Source organism: Xiphophorus couchianus, chromosome 13, assembly GCF_001444195.1.
Source record: "Xiphophorus couchianus chromosome 13, X_couchianus-1.0, whole genome shotgun sequence".
Lineage (NCBI taxonomy): Eukaryota > Metazoa > Chordata > Actinopteri > Cyprinodontiformes > Poeciliidae > Xiphophorus > Xiphophorus couchianus.
In genome coordinates, this window is record NC_040240.1 from 2,114,073 (window position 1) to 2,134,617 (window position 20,545).

General features: G+C 37.7%; 1 protein-coding gene across 2 annotated transcripts in view; it reads right to left on the reverse strand.

The window, feature by feature from the left end:
- The window catches only part of prkd1 (protein kinase D1), a 31,780-nt gene extending 11,458 nt beyond the window's left edge, over positions 1-20,322 (reverse strand). Inside the window, exons 1-13 of one of the 2 annotated variants that reach the window (XM_028035532.1) lie at positions 18,696-20,322; positions 9,460-9,598; positions 8,175-8,306; positions 7,898-8,067; positions 7,777-7,800; positions 7,059-7,263; positions 6,823-6,900; positions 6,398-6,599; positions 6,197-6,320; positions 5,400-5,477; positions 4,322-4,489; positions 3,420-3,531; positions 1,327-1,379 (exon numbers count right to left, since the gene is read on the reverse strand). In XM_028035532.1, the coding sequence (XP_027891333.1) occupies positions 1,327-1,379; positions 3,420-3,531; positions 4,322-4,489; positions 5,400-5,477; positions 6,197-6,320; positions 6,398-6,599; positions 6,823-6,900; positions 7,059-7,263; positions 7,777-7,800; positions 7,898-8,067; positions 8,175-8,306; positions 9,460-9,598; positions 18,696-18,911 (1,701 nt within the window). In that variant the 5' untranslated portion in view covers positions 18,912-20,322. Of the gene's footprint in view, positions 1-1,326; positions 1,380-3,419; positions 3,532-4,321; positions 4,490-5,399; positions 5,478-6,196; positions 6,321-6,397; positions 6,600-6,822; positions 6,901-7,058; positions 7,267-7,776; positions 7,801-7,897; positions 8,068-8,174; positions 8,307-9,459; positions 9,599-18,695 lie in introns of both variants that reach the window. The other variant, XM_028035531.1, reaches the window with a different exon arrangement.
- Positions 20,323-20,545: the final 223 nt, after the last annotated feature.

Consider the following 20,545-nt stretch of genomic DNA (forward strand, 5'->3'; position numbering starts at 1 on the left):
AAACTAAAGAAATATGTCAAAATTAGTGAGTTCGGTGTCAATAACAATCTTAAATTGACAAAATTATGTATATACATGTGAAACTGGCAGAAAATCAATCAAACCAAAAACCACAGTCACATTCTGTTTACCAAGTGGGGGTGTTGGAGAGGACAGGGTTGGGTCACTGGGGTTGCAGAGGTTTGGGCGGTTACCATGGGATCGGTTTGTTTAATTGCTGTTAATCTGGCTTTAGTTTTAATTGCTCGTCCCCAGACATGGAGCTCTGCGTCAGTTCATTTGAACTGGTTGTTATGTCACACATAATGCTAGAATTACTGATTATTTAACCTGATTTTGTATTATATTTAGGTTAAATCTATAAGTAAGCCTGACTGCAGAGAACACTGAACATTGCTCCCAAGTTGGTACTTTGCTCCAGGCGTTCTGTACCGGCTGCTTTCATTTACTCGTGTGTTTGGCAGATCATTTTGTAAACTGGTCACTGTTGCTTTGGTCCTATTAATGGAGGAATGATCAGAATCTCAGATGCCATTTACCTTTGCGTCTGAACACGGAGCATAATGGCGGAAAGGATTTTAAATGAGTTCTGTGTATTGTGAGGAATCCATACTATTTTGTGATATTGGGTCATACCTCTGAGCTGCAACAACAACATCACCAAACTTGACTCAGATTTTAAGAAGTTCAACAATTTCACATGTTAACAAATTAATCAAAAGTTGTTTTAAATAAAGAAAGCTTCCCGGATTTAGGAATGGATCCAGGACTGGACTGGAGCCTGGAGACAGCGCTGTGCCTTACAGCGTGTCACAACACAGCATCACAGATCAATATCAGCTTTGAGTCTGAAACTAGAAAATATTTCCTGCTTCTGCTGTTCATAATCGCTGTCATTTCATCCCCGGTTCACAGAAAGCCTAATATCACACCTCAGGCAAAGACGACAGGAATACAATATTATAAACCTCGTCCTCCTCCTCCTCATAGTTTGTGGTCTAATTACCATAGTCTCTATGGAAACCATGTAGCTGAGTGAGTAATCACAGTAATCTCCATTTGATGTGCTTGATACTTGCTCACCTTGGAGATGGTAAGGGTGCATGTCTGCATGGAAACATGACATGATGTTCTTGGCAGCTTGCAAGCTTTTTTCTTTTAATATATATTTCAGTTACATAAACCCATGCTGACACAACGGCAAAAATATGAAAAGTGTCAGTGGAAGCAAAAAGCATAATTGATTCAAATCCATCAACTCTGTAACCTTGCAAACGCTTGTGTGTGTGTGTGTGTGTGTGTGTGTGTGTGAGAGAGTCTTCTTACCACATTTTCCTGGATCTGAGAGTTGGAGACTGAAATACTGATGGAAATTTCCTCTGTTGATCAGAAACAAAGATGATTGGAACAGAAATGGAGCCAAACTGTCACACTGAGTCATTATCAAAGAAAATTCAGTTCTTGGTGCAACTTATCAGTCAAAAAGGAAAGAATGACCTTGTAACTCAATTCTTAAATGTTAAAACTGTTCTTTCTCATTTCCTCTGGCAGTGATCTGATGTTAAATCAATATTTTAATCTGTTTAAGTCATATACCTGAAGCCTGTAGATGACTGTTTTAGTTCAACAAGCAACCTCGGTCTGACTCTTTGGAAGGATTAGTCATGAACAGTTTGACGTCACCAAAGCTTTAAATATCTCTGATGGGCTTTGAGTGGGCATTGCCAGTCTAAGGAGAGCAAAGACCCTGGAGGGGGATTCAGCTTGAACAAAAACTGTTGTATCTAAGTCATTTACCACAGAGATGATTTTCTATTTTTGCAGGCTCTACAGTGGTACAATATTTTACCTCCGATGCATTCACATGAAGAGTCCTTTATTTATTCTACAAGGACTTTCTCAAACTTCAGTCTGTCATTTTAGTTCAAGTAGAATAAAAGATGAATTTACATTGAGAGTTAAATTGAGAAAACATTCCATGTTCAGTAATCAGTGTTTGGTTCGTTGTTGGGTTTTGAATCAACGTCTTTAGATTTTCAGTTTTTTAAAGCTAAATGTAAAAATGTAAAATCAAACTAATTTAAAATCCACAGGGTTTGATTTTTTGCTTGAGGCATTAACAATTTGAAATAAAATCATACAATTATCAGTTTGTTCCCGTGATATCATCAGCTGCTCCTGAAATGGGTCGACTCCTTCTACAGACAAACAGGATAAGACTGATGCTGTCTCTAAAGTGTGAAATGAAAACGTCATCCACCTGGAGATCAGGTCATGACTTCAGGCCAGAAATCAGAATGTCCAGAAAATGTCCCAGAAATATACAGCTTCACTTTTACCTTTAAAGTGACAAAAATTGTGGCCCTCATTTTAGTTTTCCAAAAATACTCCACCTGATTATTTGTGTTTTATTGTTTTATTTTGAAATGGTAGTAGCGAACACTACACAGATTTGCAGTACGAATGACATATTTTCAATTTTCAATTGATTAGTTTTCAGAAGCAGCATTTTTATCTAAATGTGTTCCTGATTTCACTGCCTTTAAAAAAGAGACAATATGACTAATACTTTAGACCTGGTGTTTATGAGTTTTCTTTCACACACAGCCCTGTTAATGTAGCAGCAGCTTATAACTCTGGTTGTGTGATGCAACATACTGCAAACAAATCATCATCACAATGTTAGTATTTACAGTCAAAATATTCCAAAGCTATTAGCGAAGTGTCAAACATTTCTGCTTTTCTTGCATACTGTGTGTTCTACCAGTTTTATTGACTCTTAATGCTTTAAATACACTCAACTGGTAACCATGATGGTGTTCACAGAGTACTGGAAGTGTTGAATGGTGAACATAAACTTAATCCAGATGATATCATCAAAAGCAGCATTGTGCAATATGTACTGGCTTTTCTATCTAATTAAAATTGATACATTTTTGTTAGAGATAATTGTGTATTGATTTGTTTTTCTTACTTGTCCATATGTTGAGGTTTAAGTAAATGTTGCACAGGGTGAGCTCTGCTGGACACACATTGTTGCTGTAGACTGACGGGCTCCTAGCTGGTCAAAATGACGTTTTCAGAGTGATGATGAAAGACAATAACTGTTTCACTGATGCCAGTTCTTTGCTGTATTTTCTCCACATCTTCAAAATCATGAAGAAACAATGAGGATAAATTTCGAGTCTCACCTGTTTCTCAGTATCTTGGCTAGTTTTGTTACTGAAATGATTCACTGAAGGTATCATGTCCTACGCTGCACCTTTATCTGAGATTGTGCAACAGTTAATATTTTACCTCAACAAGGACATGAGTCTTAAAACTTTAGGCATTGGTTGTTTAAGAAAGTTCATAATCATTTAGTCTTTTACATTTTTAATTCATAAAATATATGCAGGTGAGCTGGTCTTGTGTCTTACTGTGCCCACTTCGGTGGGAATTGTGGCAAATTCCTGTAGAGACGGCTGGCATAAGAGCATGCTGGATGGCCATTTCCCACATCCGAGACACATCCTGCCCAACTCCACTAACCTGAAACCAGTTTGTGGAAATGAAATATTTTAAATTATTATTATTTATTTTTTTATCTATCCATCTTCTTCCACTTAATCTGGGGTCAGGTCACGGGGGCAGCAGGCTATCAGAGGCCCAGACTTCTCTCTGAACAGCTAATTGTCCAGCTCATCCAGGCGAATCTCATGGTGAGGCCAGGCCAGCAGAGAAATATTGTCCCTCCAGCATGTCCTGGGTCTCCCTCTGGATCTCTTCCCACTTGTGAGGAGAACTTGTGAACAAGACCCTGGGACCCTTAAACTCCTCCTTAAACTCCATGGCCTTAGATTTGGAAACCCTGATCTTCACACGTCTGCAAACTGCTCCAGTGAAAGCTGTGGGTCATGGTGTGATGAAGCCACAGAACCACATCGTCTGCAAAAGGCGGATTCTGAAGCTGCTTACGAATTAGTTTTTGTTGTTAATGGAAATGCAGCTATTGCATTTGTCTTTTTGTATGAAGATTCTAAAGTGCTAATAACAACCAAATGACTTTCTACATTTTAGAAATACTTTCAATTATTACTGAAACGCTGGGATTCATTGGCAGTAAACAACGCAGATTGTAACCAACACCGAGTATGCTGGGACTGAGAAAATACATTGGCTACTATGCAAAAGGATGAAAAGGCATGCTCATAATACAATCTACTCAAAGTTCTGTTCTGATAAATCATGTAAACACCAGTATGGGTGCATTAGACCCTCATGCACTGAAAGCCAATTCTACATCATTTCACTTCAAATAGAATTCAAATCGGTCTCTCACCAGGATGCTACTGCCAGTCATGGATGCTTCGCCTCTCAACAGGTTCTCTCCGACATAGTAAACCAACATTGCTGTAGTGATTTCAAAACAGTGAGGGTTGGCTCCTTCTGGAAGCAGAGAGAAGTTCTGAGCTGGCTCCAGAGACAGGATTTCTGACAGAGGAATCTCCTGAAGACAGATAAGGAAATAAATGGAGCACAACTTGTGAAGATACAAATTCTTCACGGTGTATGGTTTCTCTCGAATTTGGATTTGGGAGATGAGTAGAATTCAGAAAGAAGCTTCCATAATGTCTGGGTTTACTGAATCCACTTACTCTGAATCTGTGTTCTAACAATGATAATGAGATTGAACTGAATTGTGACTAGAACTAAATTACATTTTAGGCAAAGGACTAAGATTAAAACTAAATACATAAAAATTTGTTGTAAAAATTAAAAATACTCTGAATTGGAAATGTTAGTATTTGGTTGCACAATATTGACTTCAATGTGGTTTAAGAATTCTGAGTACTTTTAAGTTCAGAGTGAGCATAAGAGCTATACAAATCCATCGTGGTGAAGCCTTGACATCTTGAATCACCATGGCAACAACTGGAAAATAAAATCAAGCTATTTTACCCTGCTGCTGCAAGATGCTCTCCTTCAAGCTTCTAAAGGACATGATAAGATACTGAATAAAAGAGTAACATGGCAGCAGCAAGAATACTGCCTCACAATACAATACTCAGTTGAAAGCATAATTATGCGACAAAGATATTTCACTGAGATTATTATTAATTTCAGGCTTTATGTACCTTGTTTATATATTTGTTATGAAACAAAGATTAAGGGGTGATAAAATACGAATTCTGAAGATGGATGGACGGACGGACGGACGGACGGATAGATAGATAGATAGATAGATAGATAGATAGATAGATAGATAGATAGATAGATAGATAGATAGATAGATAGATAGAGGAGTTCCTTAGTCTATTAGTCCTGTCACAACTCAAAATGCCCCATCAACACATTTACTATCATAGAGAATGTGATTCTTCCTCAATAATCAAAAAGGTTGGACGTGTGTATCCTACCCTGTAGTATTTACTTCCTGTATCGTTTTGATACAAGGTGATGCATTTACTGTCCAGCCGCCAGTAATGCCTTTTTCTCTGAAACAGAGAGAAAAAGAGATGTCAGCAGAGGAAAGCAAACATAACCAGCAGTAACTGAGAAAGGTCAGGATCAAAAGGCTGTTTTGGTGGAAAAATAATTTTTAAATTTACTCTATTGTGATTAAAAACCTTTTCTACGAAAAAAGGAGCAAACATTCTCTAAACATCATTTGGAACTCAAATAGGACTGCAACTAATGATTATGTTAGTAATCAAATATCCTCTGGATTGTTTTGATGATTAATCAATTAACTGGATAAAAAAATGGCACATTCTGCAGATTTTTCATTGAACCAATTAAGTTTATTTTACTTAATATTAGAAACACAATCAAAAAACACAAAAAGTCCACGAATAATTCAATTCAGTTTTTACATAAAATAAACATTTTATTGAATGAAATGTAGTAACAGCATTTCTTAAGTGGACGTCTCAGCATCTGCTACTATATTTTTTATTTTAAACGCAGTATATAAAAATTTTAAGCACAGTTTTGGCTTAATTGCAGCTGAGCCTCAGTCTCTGTATACTCCAATTAGCGACCAATCAGTTGCAAAATTAGTAGATGATTATTGATTATTTCAATAACTGACTGATCACAATTAATCCAATTAATTGTTTCAGCCATAAACTCAAATAGTGCTACTAAAAAATAAAGAACAGCATTTAACCGAGTAAAATAATCCACAATTTGTGAAAATATAAAAATCAATTACAAGAGTGTCCTTGCTGGTGTAGTGAACCATCCAGCCTTCCTTCATCACATTGCTGTTCTTCCTCTTGGTGTGTTTGACAGACTGAACAATTCGCATCAGTGGAATGTTGTTACTGGTGGACGGGCTGCAGGCAGACAGACAAAGCACAGCCTCAGCCTGGTTCTGTTCCAGCTTCTGTGGATGAATTGTTGGAGTGTTTACCTGATGGCACGGTTGGAGTCATCCAGATCAGGGTCACGCAGGTCACTAAGGTCAGTAGATCCGGTGTCCAGCATTAAGCCCCCATCTGAAGTTAGTGCTTCATCCATGTCATCAAGTAGGCTACCACGTCGGTCACCACTGGGGTCGTCAAGGCAACCCTCCACCATCACAGCATCTGACTCTGCTCCGGGGCTCAGAAGATCTGTAACACAACAATTAAAGTCAAACGACAAAGAATTTAACTCAGACTGGAATACAATTTCAAAACAAAACTGGGCTGTAGGGCGAAGATCCAGAAATACCCGGTCAACCTGAATAGCTTGGCCTATCAGGGTTGTTGTACAGATTGTTTTAGCAAGAGAATCCATTCACCTATATGTGTAAGTACAAAATAAGCTCTGATGGTTTTGTATGTGGAAACTTGCCTTCATTTCTGGAAACTTCTCCAAGGCAGTTGTTTGGCACTTTCAGAGCACATCGTTTATGGCAGTTAAATTTACAATCTGAGAAAGACACAATAACGGAGAAGGTCACCATTAGAGTGAGTAAGCTAGCTACTGAACCAGGTAGTTACTCTTCACCAACCCCCACCAAAATAAGGTACTTGAAGACGTTGAAGTACTGGTGCTGGCGTAAAAATAAAGATCACTAATGTACATACCTTTGCACTGGAGACCCTGTCTGAAGAGGCCTTTCAGCAGCTTCTTGCAGTGTTGGCACACAGTTGGCCTGGTGTATGAGTGGATTAGGAATGTGTGGGGAACCTTGACCTTTGATAGTAGGATTTTGTCCAGCTCAATGGGGCGTCCGATGTATGACTGGGTGCTAGCTCGCCGCTCCCTGCCAGAGTAATAATCTAACTGGTTCTTCTGTCGCAAAGACAAAGAACCATGAAGTTTGCTGGTGACATGTGACATTTTCAAAAACAATTATAATTCAGACACAATCAAGGAAACAGAACAGAATGATTCATATGTTTTATCATTAAAGCAAAGGTAGCTAGCATGACACAAGTGATGTGTTATAGTGCGGCTATAGGCTACATATTCAGCTTCTACTATAGAAACAATACTGGAGTCTAATTTGTACTTTCTGGCTTAACTCACTTTCATTCTAATTACCTTAAGGAGTATTTCAACATCTAACTATTATTTTACTGTCCACATTATAATCTCGATATTACCCAAAATATTTTCAAAATCTCTTTTCTTTTGTTCTAAACAAATAGTACGTTTTTAAGTTAAAATAAAAAAAAACAACCTAGATTGTAAAATCCTGCTACTGCATTTCTACAATAAAACATTTATGCTGAATATATTCATTACACAAATTTACACTCGAATTTTGAAATTCCTATGAATGAACTTGGAGGGACTTACCTCAACATTGGGACTTACAGGAGACTGTACCATAATGAACATACACAATAAAACAATGCAGTCAGTTATGTCTGTAAAAATAACATTACATATTTTTGCCATCTCTTACAATAAAACTGACCAGCAAAGCATCATCGGTGTATTGGGGAGGTGATGGCTCAGCAGAGAGGGGGCGGCCCACATTAACAATTCCTCCTGTTAGTGAAACCGTTGAATTGCGACGCCTTCTCACCCCACTGCAGTTGTTGGGAATCTTAAATGCACAGCGTTTGTGATAATTCAGACCACATCCTGGAAAACAAAAGTCCAACAAGAATTTTTTTTTTTTTTTTTAGTTATTATACTCTGGGTTTTCCTTTCTTTCATCATGCTCTGCTTTTGAGCCGAAACTTTCTTACCCTCACATTTGAGCCCCTGCCGTACCAGACCCCACAGCATCTCACCGCAGTGGTCGCAGAAAGTTGGAGCTCTGTACGAATGAACAAACAGACTGTGTGGACGGATTTGGAAGTCCTCCATAGTGGCTGAAGCTGCAGAAGATCAGATCATAATAGCTGTGAACTTGTAGAAAAATATTACTTGTAGAAATATTACTGTTAAAAGACTCCTTGTGTTAAAATAAAGCTAATTCAAACTGTTTTAAGTATTTTTAATGTAAATTATTGATAAATGAGCTGAATAGTGTTACAATTCAAGGTAACTGGCTGAGTACTCATTTTATCAAATCCATCCATCCATCCACCGTCCATTTTTAGTCCCCTAGGGGACTAAAAATGGACGGGGCTATTTTTAGCCCCTATCCCCAAAATATGGGGCCTGAGCTTTGGGCCCTATAAGAAGTGTGGATCCTCACAACGTAGCATTTGTTGAAAAAAAAATGTTGAAAAAATATTTCTCACCTTGCCAGGTGAGAAATTAAAACACACTCCCACACAAACTCAACTGTGCTGTGTTGATAGTGTATACAGACATTGGGAAACAGCAGTGGTCCGGTTGTCAGTGCTGCTGTGTGTAAACAGCTGAGTCCTGTACTTGAGCCCAGGGATGGGGCTGAAGGACAGATGAGGACCTAGCTCAAAGAACTGACATCAGTTTCAGGATGAGCCCACAACAGTACACTCACTGGTGCAGACAAACATTTCTGGAATTGATTCAAACATGATGAATAGCCACTTTGTCAGTGTGTGCCATTTCACATTGTCAGGAGCATCAAAGGGTCTTACTGAAACAACCCTACTGCAGGTCTGCCTGTGATTTTAAAATGTGAGGAAAAGCATCTCAGCCTAAAGAATTCAGTAAACATGTTACTCTTAATTAAGAAACATATTACAAGCAAGACATGGCTCTAAGTGGCTAACTTAGAAACTGACAAACAACTAGACCTGCAGTCAGTGTGAGCTTTTTGAATATTTCACATATTATACAAACTATAGGAAGTCATCAGATTGGGTTTACATTTATCAGAATATTATTTAGGACATCTGGTCTGTTTGGTGACAGAGCAGATCTTCAGAATCAGAATTCCTAACTAATCAATTCTCATGGAGACCTGGATTTGTTTGTTCAACAAAATGATATGCAAGACCTATCATACACATTCACAGACTCACAAAAATGTATTCCACAATACCCAGAATGTTTTGGCTGTTTGGCAATGCACTAACACTCTTCCTCCTTTCTCACCTGACAGAATGGCTTCCACCAGGTCACCCTCCTGGATCTGCGAGGCAGAGCGCAGCAGCTGCAGCATGTTGTCTGATGTCTGGTCATGACGAAACAAAAGAATCTTTTCATACATCCCATAGAATCCACACTCTGGCAGCTGACAAAAAGAAGAAAATATGTTTTTAGTCAAGAAACGTTTGTCAGCTTTTGGGAAAGGTGTAACTGCTATATTCTTGCAGTATTCTGCCATTATGAGGGTTGATTAATGAAGCTCTGGAATGGAATGACAGGATCCTGACTCAAAAACAACAGAACAAGAAATGTAAGCAGATTTTATTTCTTTAACACTTGAAAGAAATGGTCAAGAGTTTATAAAACGGAAAACAAGAAACAATTAGTCACTGCATATCTCAGCAGCTGCACTTCCACTGACCATGTAATTTCACAATGTGATATCTCGAAAATACTTTTGCTAAATGTAAAAACATACATTTTGCAAAGACTTTCGTTTTTCAATAAAATATTTTGTCATTAGGATGAGATGGTTCTTTTATGCTGTACTGAAATTGGTTTATTTCGTAAAACTGCAAAGTAAACATTTTGCACCAGATGTTGCCACTGGTGGAAACCATGAAGAAGAAATGACAGGAAGTAGTTGGAGTATCATGGTCCAGCATAACGTTTAATGACTTACAAATAATGTTAAATTAAATAATTAATATTAAAGTTAAAATTGAGCAAAAAAGACAGGATGGATTTTATTTGCTTGTTTTGCTCTTTGATAACCTATACCATGCCACATTCTGTCACAAGTAGTTTCTGTTTCATTTACTCAACAAAAATACTTTCAAAATACAAAATATACCGAAACGCCAAAATATGAAAATTATATTTACATGTATAATGACTCACTATGAACAGAGAAGAGACTATGACATGCAGGAGCAGAGAAGGAGTGACGTGAGCAGAAAATGATGACAAAAAGAAAAAACATGAGGTTGAGCGGCCTCATTGTTCAAACCTTCACCTGCCTCTCTAACTGGCTCCTCAATGATACACTTCATAGATACAGTTTTTTATGTGTGCTGTCACCATAGCAGCATTGCAGCTCTTGTTGTCATAGAGACAAAAAACAAGGCCGATTCCTCTCCATCTTTCCAATCATTTTATTATACAGCTTATAATATAAAGCAACACATAAAGCTTTAAGACTTTATGTGTTGGCCAGTCAGCACAGCAGTTAGACCTGCAGATCCCCAAATGCTCCATTTAAATTATTTTAGTTCATAATGCAACCCAAAACTGAAAGCTGGAAGGTTTACAAAGTGTTAGCCATCAGTTAATGGGTGATATCGGTTACACCCCTCCTCACAAGCTTTACTAAATAAAAACAAAAAAGTGATCATTGCATACTGCCAACTACTGTACTAGAGAAATTATTTTTTAAACAAAAATTATAACACAATACATTTATGTAAAATTGAATATCTTTAATGAGGCCTTTATGAATAACTTGAGAGTTTTAGCAAGCCAGTTCAGATTATTTCCAGGTCTTTGTGAGCAGAAAATTAAAAGTCATCCAGAGTTTTACATCTTAAAAACAATTTGTGCACCTGATGGTATTCATCTGGCTTCAGGGAATAAAATAGCTTACTATAATCTTCACTACATTAAAACAGTCTTTGCTTTCAAATGATTTTGCCTTTCGGGGGCATGCATACCAAGTAAAGATTAAAATTCAAGAGCAGAACTCTATGAAACATGAGTAACTGTAGTGTTTCTTCTATGTACTGACCACAATGCACACAAAGTAGAATAGTTTACCTCTCAGTTTTTCACCACTTAGCTTCTTAAGACTTAAGACATACTGAAGTAAGTCTTAACAGTAAATGAACAGTAGATTGAGCTTCTGCTCCTTCATTTTCGTCAATATAAATTCTTAAGCTCTTAGTCCAGAGGTTTCTATCTCCAGTCCTCAAAAACTACTTCCCCATGCCTTTAAGATGCTTCTCTCCTCTAATGCAGTTGAGTCAAATGAATTGCTCATTTCCAGGCCTTTACCAAACTTGATGCACGCTAAAGAGGTCATTTAATCGTTTGAACAAGGTGTGTCAGAGCAGGGATGGATCTAAAAGTTGCAGGACAGTAGCTCCCAAGGACTGGAGTTGGAGACCACTGCCTGACTATCATTGCAAAACTGCCTGGTTCGTGTAGCCAAAGTACCTATGATGCATGTTCTACACATACTAAGGATCACATTAGAAGCACCTAGTCACCATGTAGCAGTCCAAGTCTGAGTGAGCTCAGCTTGTGATTTTACAGTATTAAGCTATATTTGAAATACTGTGATGAAGGGCCAGGAAGAATTCATTTTTGATGTATTCAAATCAATGCACAATAATGTTAATAAACCTGTCATTGGGCGCTTTAACCACATACTGGGTGATGAAAGAACACATTACAGTTCTTTAGTTGTGAATAGTTTTATCAGAAGTGTTGACAATTCTGAACAGAAGCGGTTAAAAAAAAAGGTTCACTGGGTAGTAAGTTTGGTGTGTAACCATAGACCAACATAACAAATGTGGATAAACTGACTCTTTAAATTGTAAGTGATGGAATATTTCTACCTTAAAACTAAATTGAAAATCAAGTAACAATTACTTTAGAATGAGCACACTTTAAATCATACTTAAAACTGAAAGTTTTTCATATTTATAAACCAGAATTACCCATAACATTTTAAGCTGAGAGGGGGATAAAATAAGGTAAAAAGAAAGAGGCATGAATAAATAAATGTGAGGACTTGAAACAAGCAGGAAGAAATATGACTATGAGACGGACGAAAGACACACATCTGTTCATCATCTTCCAATTTGTTTGGAAAGCAACGGCCTGTCTGTATGTGTGTGTCTCTAATAACGGTCCTCACAAGGACACTTCACAGTCCCAATCATCATCAGTTGCCAGGCAACAAAGGGAAAGCACAACGGACTGATACACAGTACACACAGTACACACAGTTCCAGTTTTACTGCTATAGAGGAGTAGAGGTGTTAGTACATGTGTGTTCAAAGCCTATGAGAGGTTATAACCAGACTGCTGCATGAATTAAAGTTAAAGTTAAGTTATGACATATTATAACTTAAGTTATATTTTCTGGATTTGACCCAAAAACTCGTCCTTGTTATTCAGATAGCATTCATGCAAAAGAGCATCGAAAGAAGTCAGAGCTTCACCTGGATGATGGAGCTCCTCTGCTCATCTCTCACTAGAAACTTAACCAGTGGACTACTACTCTATAATATGTCTGAATCCTCTTAGCCAAAGTAAATAAAACTTTATTTATGTAGCACCCTTCAAGATGTAGATTGCAAAGTGCTGTGCAGAAAAAAAAAACCCAATTAAAAACAGTTTCTAGTTAAAAGCAATTTCAAAAAGCTGAGTTTTTCCCTCAAACTAAGGGGGAGATCTTTCAGTCTCACAACCAGCAGGTCTTGGCCACATGACCTTAGGATCCTGCTGGGGACATGTGAGGAGATGTACACCAGTGCCTGGCCAGCCCTGTAAGGTCTTAAAGTGTACTCTGTAGTAGATGGAGAACCAATAGATCTGGGCAAGTATCTCTGAGATGTTGGCACTGCACAGCTTCTAGTTTTATCAGCCATGAAATTATGTAATAACCATAGTTTAGTGTGATAATTAGAAAACCTGATAATTAAAATAATTTCTTTATGGATTCTCATTGTGCACACCTCACACTAAACTGAGCTTTAGGGTGTTTTCACACCTGAACATCCAGTAGACTTGGTTTGATTAGGGACCAAAACTGAAACATTTGTTACATTTTCCCCTCTAGTGGTTAGCTTTCACACTGCTCTGTGTCAAATGAACCAACCTTTTAAAGCACCTATTCAGCCCCTCACCTGTGGGGGCACTGCACCAAGAACCACGGAAGGAAAATATATGAAAACAACTGAAGAAGACACTCAGCGTAACTTCCTTCTACAAGAAACAGAGAGTTTAACTGTGTTTTTCTTTTGTCTTCATCAAAAAGCCATGAGCCATTCCTAGACACATGTTTGTTTTGGTTGTATTTACCCCAGACACCCTGCGCTGGAGTCCACTTCATGCTGTTGAAGTGTTCTCTGGTCCACTCGGCATTCACATAGGCATTTGAACCGCACCAGAGTTCACTTCAACTGAACCAAGACCTACGTTTGTGGGCAGACCAGAATTTTTTTTTTTTTCCAGATCAGAATTTGATTGTACATTCGCATCTCCTCAAATGAACCAGACTTTATAGCAAACAAACTTGGGTTAGATTAAAGCAGACTTGAAGACATCAACAGAAACAAACTGTTTGCAAAAACTCTGAGGCTCCCAAACAAAACAATTTCATTTCCAGGACTGCTACCTTTTCAGGTACTATCTGGGAAAATCACAAAAGAGATCACTGACTAAGGAAAGCAGGGGGAACCCTTATCCACGCTAGAAAGAAGTTCAACTTCCCTTGAATTCAACGGTGTTAGCAGAAGCTCCAACTAAACCCGAAAAGTCAGAAGGATCCTGAGGCCCCGCTTTCACGGTCTGTATTCATACTGAAAATCAAGATCAATCGATTTAAGTGACTAATTATTTACCAGCAATACCCACCACAGATTGTTAATGTTATATGCCTTCTCTGAGTTCACAAATCTCATGTGGACACGACAGCCAAACTCATTTGATTTCCTCACCAACTCACCAAACCAAACTGAAGATCTGATCCTCTGTTTTATAACCACAACAAAATCCACATTTCTGCTCCTTAACCCAAAGCTGGACAACTGAATGGAGACTCCATTCTGACACAATAGACTTTTTCTGAAGACTGAAGTGTATACCCTGGACAGTTGAAGGGCACTCTCCAAACTCCTCTAGAAACCAAAACCCTGATCTGCCACTCCACTGGTGTTGTCTGTGGCAGTTCAAAGTGCTTTAAATGATAAAATCATAATAGAGTAATAAATGAAACCAGTAATTTACATTGCATTTTGTCAAATGCAATCATCAAAATCATCAAGAATAAGAATCATCAAATAAATCAAATATAGTGATCAATCTTCTATTACAAAATTAATCAAAGCAACTTCAAAGCTTTCAAAGTCTCTGAGCAGATTTCACCCATTCCTTGTAGCCTGGCACTGAGGAGCCTTTTAAATATATTAGCAAACTCCACCACATAGTAATTAGACTCAAAGGTGTTGGAACTTTGGCTTTAATTTATGTTCACGTTTTGATCATTTATATGTTGTTTATCTGTTTAGATCTTGCCATGTATTTCTTTTATTTCCTTAAATTACTGTTTCCTCCTGTTTATTATTTAAATTACTTTCAGGCTGTTTATAATCATTTTCCTCCTTTCCTCTTGTAATCACGTCCACCTCTTCTGGTTTGCATTGTTCTCCTCTGGCTCTCTAAAATATTACTGCTTGTTTCCCCATGTTGATTATTTTCTGCATTGTTCTGGCTGATCCACTCCCGGTTCTTCCAGCGGGAGTGGAAGAACTTAAAACTTCTTGCTCTCCACAAAATGTGTATATTTTCTCTACAAAACCCATTATGACATACTCAAAGTTCTGCTGCAGCAAAGATGACAGATTTAAGTATATTCAAAAGGCAGTTTTGCTCCACATGAGAATATTCTGAGTCTGGACTAAAGGTGAAGGTACTCTGAGAACTTACTTCAGGACACTGACATTCTGCCTCCAAAGCTTGCTTGAATTCTTCCCAGACCTCTAGGTTTTCTGGCCACCCAGCTGCTTTAGGAGCACTCAAAGTAAGCCCTCTGTATTTTTAAAGCATGGAAATACAAGAAGGACCGGTGAAATGTCTTGGAAACAATGACAGAGACAGACGGAGTTAGGGTTCAAACCAGCAACTCACCAGTTACAGGACAGTGACTGGCCCTGTCACCTCCTTATTAAATAACATTAAGCTCTACACATTTGGAGTGTGTACTTTCTTTTTCAACATGAATATCAAAGCATTGATTTGGAAACTTTTTTGATGTTGAAATTCAAAGTACTCACTGGACCTAAAATCAGGAACACACTCAGGTAAGCAAATTCAATCTTTTGCAAACTGCAAAGAGAATAAACTTTTCAGCGTTCAAAGAACAAACATTGCAATGGCTCCTCATTCATGTTTGTGTGTGTTATCACATTTTAAAATAAGGCGTTATTCATTATCAGGTGTTAAGTTCTGTGGAATTACCATGCCAGCTTCTCTTGTTTTTAAGGATCAAGCATTTCTCATGACATTTGTTGCAACATCCCCTTTTCCAGACAGGAGTATGAGTCTTCAAAAGGGCGAGACACCAAGGAAATCCTTTCACAAGAGAAGAAAGAGATTCTATTGGGAATACATGATTAGTGTCTGTATAAGCGACGTACTCAGCAGAGCTACTTAGGTAACCTATTCAGAATCAACAAAAAGTTGCAGTTTGATGACATTTGCTCAGATCAGGAGTGTTGACAGTGCTTATGGACTCCAATTTAAAAAAATTGCTCCAGGCCAACACTGTGACATTTACATTTGTTTAGTTATTTTGCTAAAGTCGCATCATATTGCTTTGTGTACCTTGTTTTAAATAGAATATCACAGAACTGCACATTTAAGCAAACATTCAGTTTCTTAGGAGCTTTTGACGTTCTTGTGAATCAATTGTTTAATAAGCCCAAAGTTAAAAATCAATTCAGACAATTGAGGCTTGATTAAAAAAAAATGTAATCATGCATCCTTTTCTGGAAATTTACTCATCAAATTAAGATGTTGAAGGGGATTATACCCATGAGCATTTCTTCTGGGAAATTCGTTTTGTAAAGATAATTTTTGGTAATCAGCTTTACAAGTTACACAAGGAAAGTGTTACAGTATTAATATAACAATAGGGCCAGCTACCAGATCAAGAATATAATTGGAAAGCTGCATAGAAGATCAGAAATTAGTATTTCAATCCCTATTTAGAATCTGAAATATGATGGCTCAAAATGTAACCTAATAATAAATGCCAATTATAGCTCAGTTTTAGCTCACTCTGTTTTCAGTTACAGCTAAAAATAACAAATTAGGAAATGTAGGATTTTGAAAGAGCTATACCTGACCACTTATCAGGAAAATATATTTTTATGTAGAAAGATGTTAGCAACCATTCCTCTGATCACTACACTGGTACATTAAGCATTCACCCTGAAACAATATTTGCCCACTTGAAGATTTTACCTTTTTTTAACAGTTAAAATATTTCAATATTCCTCAAATACATACATTTTGGAAGACAAAAATAAGCTGTGCACAGTGGACCTCCAGTGTGGCTGGGTCATAAATTTAATCAAAAGTGCTGTTATTAAAGATAAAATTTTTGGGAAATGTGATTTTTTTTTTCTTCACCAATAAACTCAGAGTAAATAGATAAATATTCTGAGAATAACTCGAGTTACATTCCACAGAAAAATCAGTGGATGGGTGAGAGCACAAAAAGTGGACTGCAAACAGGCGGGCTTCAATGTGAATGCAAAATGTAATTTCCAAATGATGATTTCAGGTATCCAAACCAACGTGGCCTTATGCAAAATTATAATGACCCTTTTGTTAAAGAATGAATTAAGAGTGAGCAATGCAGGTGGGATTCTTTAGGCACTTTATGATTTGATTCATTTATAATTCAGAAGCAGAAGATGTAATTATAAATCAAATGTTAAACCCTTCAATCACACAGAACCACCGCTAACCCTCCGTCTTCGTAACGTTAACCCTCTGTTATAGTTCATTGATATTTAATATTTCTCTTATTCGTCACGAACAAAGTGAACAAAGTGAAGGTTTCAGAGTGGCCTAATCAAAGTCAGGACTCAAATCCAATTGAAATTGTGTGGCAATACCTTAAACATGATGTTCATGCTCAAAACGCATCATATGTGGCAAAAATGAAATGTGCAAAGAAGTGAGTTAAATGACTCACTGCCAGTTTTTACAGATGATTGATGGTGGCGAGAAAAAACAGTTGATTTTTTGTTTCGTTATGTTTTTTTTTGTTTGTTTTGTTTAATTTAGTTTGGATAACATATTTTCTCCTAAAAAATGGATACGTTATTAGAAAACTTGTCTGTATTTTCTCAGGTCACTTACGTGCAAATTATCACACTAAACCTTATTTCAATGCCAGGCATTTGAAATTTGGTTTCTGTAAGGAACTTGACATATTAATAAAAAGGATGAATGATTTGTTTTCATTTTAGAATACTGTATGAAATATTACCATTTTAATGACCATAAATGTTTCTAACCCAGACTAAGTTTGGTTAGGCCAAAATAGATGTAATTTATTAAGCACTTATCAAGGAGAAAGCAGCTGATTAATTAGTCAGGCTACCTGCTTGAGTTCAGTCCTCAGTCAGCTGCTTGACAGATAAGCAGCTCGCAGCTTACCAACTGTACTTTTGCAAAGGGTGTTACATTAATAAGATTAAAACACACAATGACTCTGTGTGTTTTACACACCTGGAAATATCTGCAAACAACTGAATGTGTCAGTTTTTTGAGTGGGAAATATTATATGTAGGAACCTCATATCAGCCTTCTTATCTCAATGTATTTGCTGAACTTTTTTAGCAGTTTTGTTTTCTTATGGTAAATTTGTGTCTGACTTTCCAACTGTGGTCCAGAATTTCCCAGCTGTGCTGTGGTCAGTATCAGATCAGAGTGCTGCACTGACCACAGCGCAGCACTCTGATCTGCTGACAGTTTCCTAGAAGCTCTGGACACAGTTGAAAGGGCAACTTTCCTTCCTCTGTCTCCAGGACGCCAAAGTTTTACAGGGATGATTCCATCTGCAGGTGTAGCATATTAGTGTTATGACTTTGATATCCTGTTCATCTGTTTACATTTTAGTGTATTATTGTATTCATTTGTTATTGTTTTGTTTTGTTGTACTTGTAAAGTGTCCTGCACAAACACAAACAAAACACATTATTATTATTATTATTATTATTATTATTATTATTATTATTATTATTATTATTATTATTATCCTATACTAACTGGATTTAAGAACAGGTGATAGAGATCAGTAAACAAATAATTACAAAGTGCATCAGGTTGTGGTTATTATTGAAAGGGATTATGAGAAACGTTTTTGTGTTATATTTATGCATTTTCTTTGCAATGTGTCAGATTCTAAGCTTCCGTTGAGCGTCTGACAAACTGCTGGTTACCTTCTGGTTGATAATGGAGCACGCCACTTCCCGGACCTGACTGAGGTTGAGCTCCGCGGCGTCTAGCAGCACCGGCTCCCGGCTCATGCCTATCTGGATCTGGAAGGAGATCACGCCGCCTCCCCCTTCCCCACCTCCTCCCTCGGTGTTGGGGCTGCTCGTCCCTCCCAAAAACGGCAGCGGGCTGGGCGCCCGGATCAACGGTGGAGCACTCATTGAAGCCTTCTCCTCTGTGGTTCCCAACTTTGCCAAGAAACAATTAGAAGTCACGGCGGTGACAGATAATCGCCCGGTGCTCAACAGGGAGAAAGAGAGGAAGGAGCCAAGGGAGCAACCAGAGAGGAGATTGAAAGCGTGGAAAATCGCGGGATGCTCTGACGCACGGAACACCCCAAAGCGTCAGGAAAGCGCAAAAAGAGTTTCAGACAAAACACAATTCATCAACTACAGGAAATCTCTAAGTAGACTAGGCTAAAAACGCACAGAGACGACACGAGGACACAGAGAACGGATGTGAACGGAGAAGGAGAAGTGACTACATGACTGGACCAGAGAGCTGCCTGGAAACCGGTGAGGCGGGTGACAGAGTCATAGACGTCAATACTGGATGGAGACGAGGAGGAGGAGGGAGATGAAGAGGAGGAAAGGAAACCTCCTGTGCTGATATGGACAGAGATATTCATTTTTAAGTACCATTGTTTTGGCTTAGAAGTTTGAAGTGTCTTTTACTGGAAGGAGAAAATCTCGAAAATTAAGAACCGGTGCAAACAAGCAGCTAAAGTTCTAGCAATATGGAAACTTTGGAGACTAAATAAATGAATAAAATTAGCTACTCATTAGCTACTCGGTCATGTCTACAGCATTTTATATATACATATATTAGCGAGTATTCTGTGGAAGATGCTAGAAAAGGTTTTATTAAATTGTTAAATTGGTTGGAGTTTTTTCTCACTTCTGACAACCAGTTTACTTCTAATCCTAAACATTATTTGGTTTCAACATTGACGTGCATTAAAGGAGATCTTGGACGTGTATAACAGGCACAACACTGTAATATTTATGTATTTTATTTTTGGTTCAACACATCTCATTCAAATGGTTGAATTATCTCATCAGTGCGGTCAAGTTTTCCAGAGTCCCACTAATGACCTGATTATTTCACTCAGGTGTGTCTAAAAGCTGCCTGGATTTGAGGATCGATGCTCTAAAGCATTTGATTGTGTGAATCATCAACAGCTTTTCTACAAGCTACATAACCAAGGAATTCCCAAGTATCTAATCAGAATCCTGGTTTATTGCTAATGGCATCAGTAAATGTATGTGAAATCTGGTAATGCTACGTCTGATGCATTTAATGTTGGGATTAGATTCAGGCCAGGAAGTATATTGGCCCATTACCTTTTTAACATGAAATGTCAAATGTGATGACATAATCAGTCACCTAATGTATGCAGATGACTTCATAGTTCTGTGTCCATGTTTTTATTTTTATTAACAACACTCCATTTTTTATAATGTTTTGCAATTACTATACAGTATTTTTTTTATTCCTTTTCAATTTTTACATATTTTATGTTTCTATCTTTGTGTGAGTCTACTGGCTTTGATTGCCTGCCACTTTGCTGCTGTTGCACTGGAATTGAGACAATAAAGGAATTTCTACTTCTATAATTCTATAACCAGTCTTCCCAGTTTTACTAGCTGTTTGCCACATTACCACATGAAAGCTGAAAGCAGCATTTGCACTCTTCTAAATGAGAAAACACACCTTTGTTCCTTAGTATTGATTAAATCCCTTAAATTGATCTTGTTACATGGTGTCATTTTGGGTCTAGGACTGTTAGAAAGCA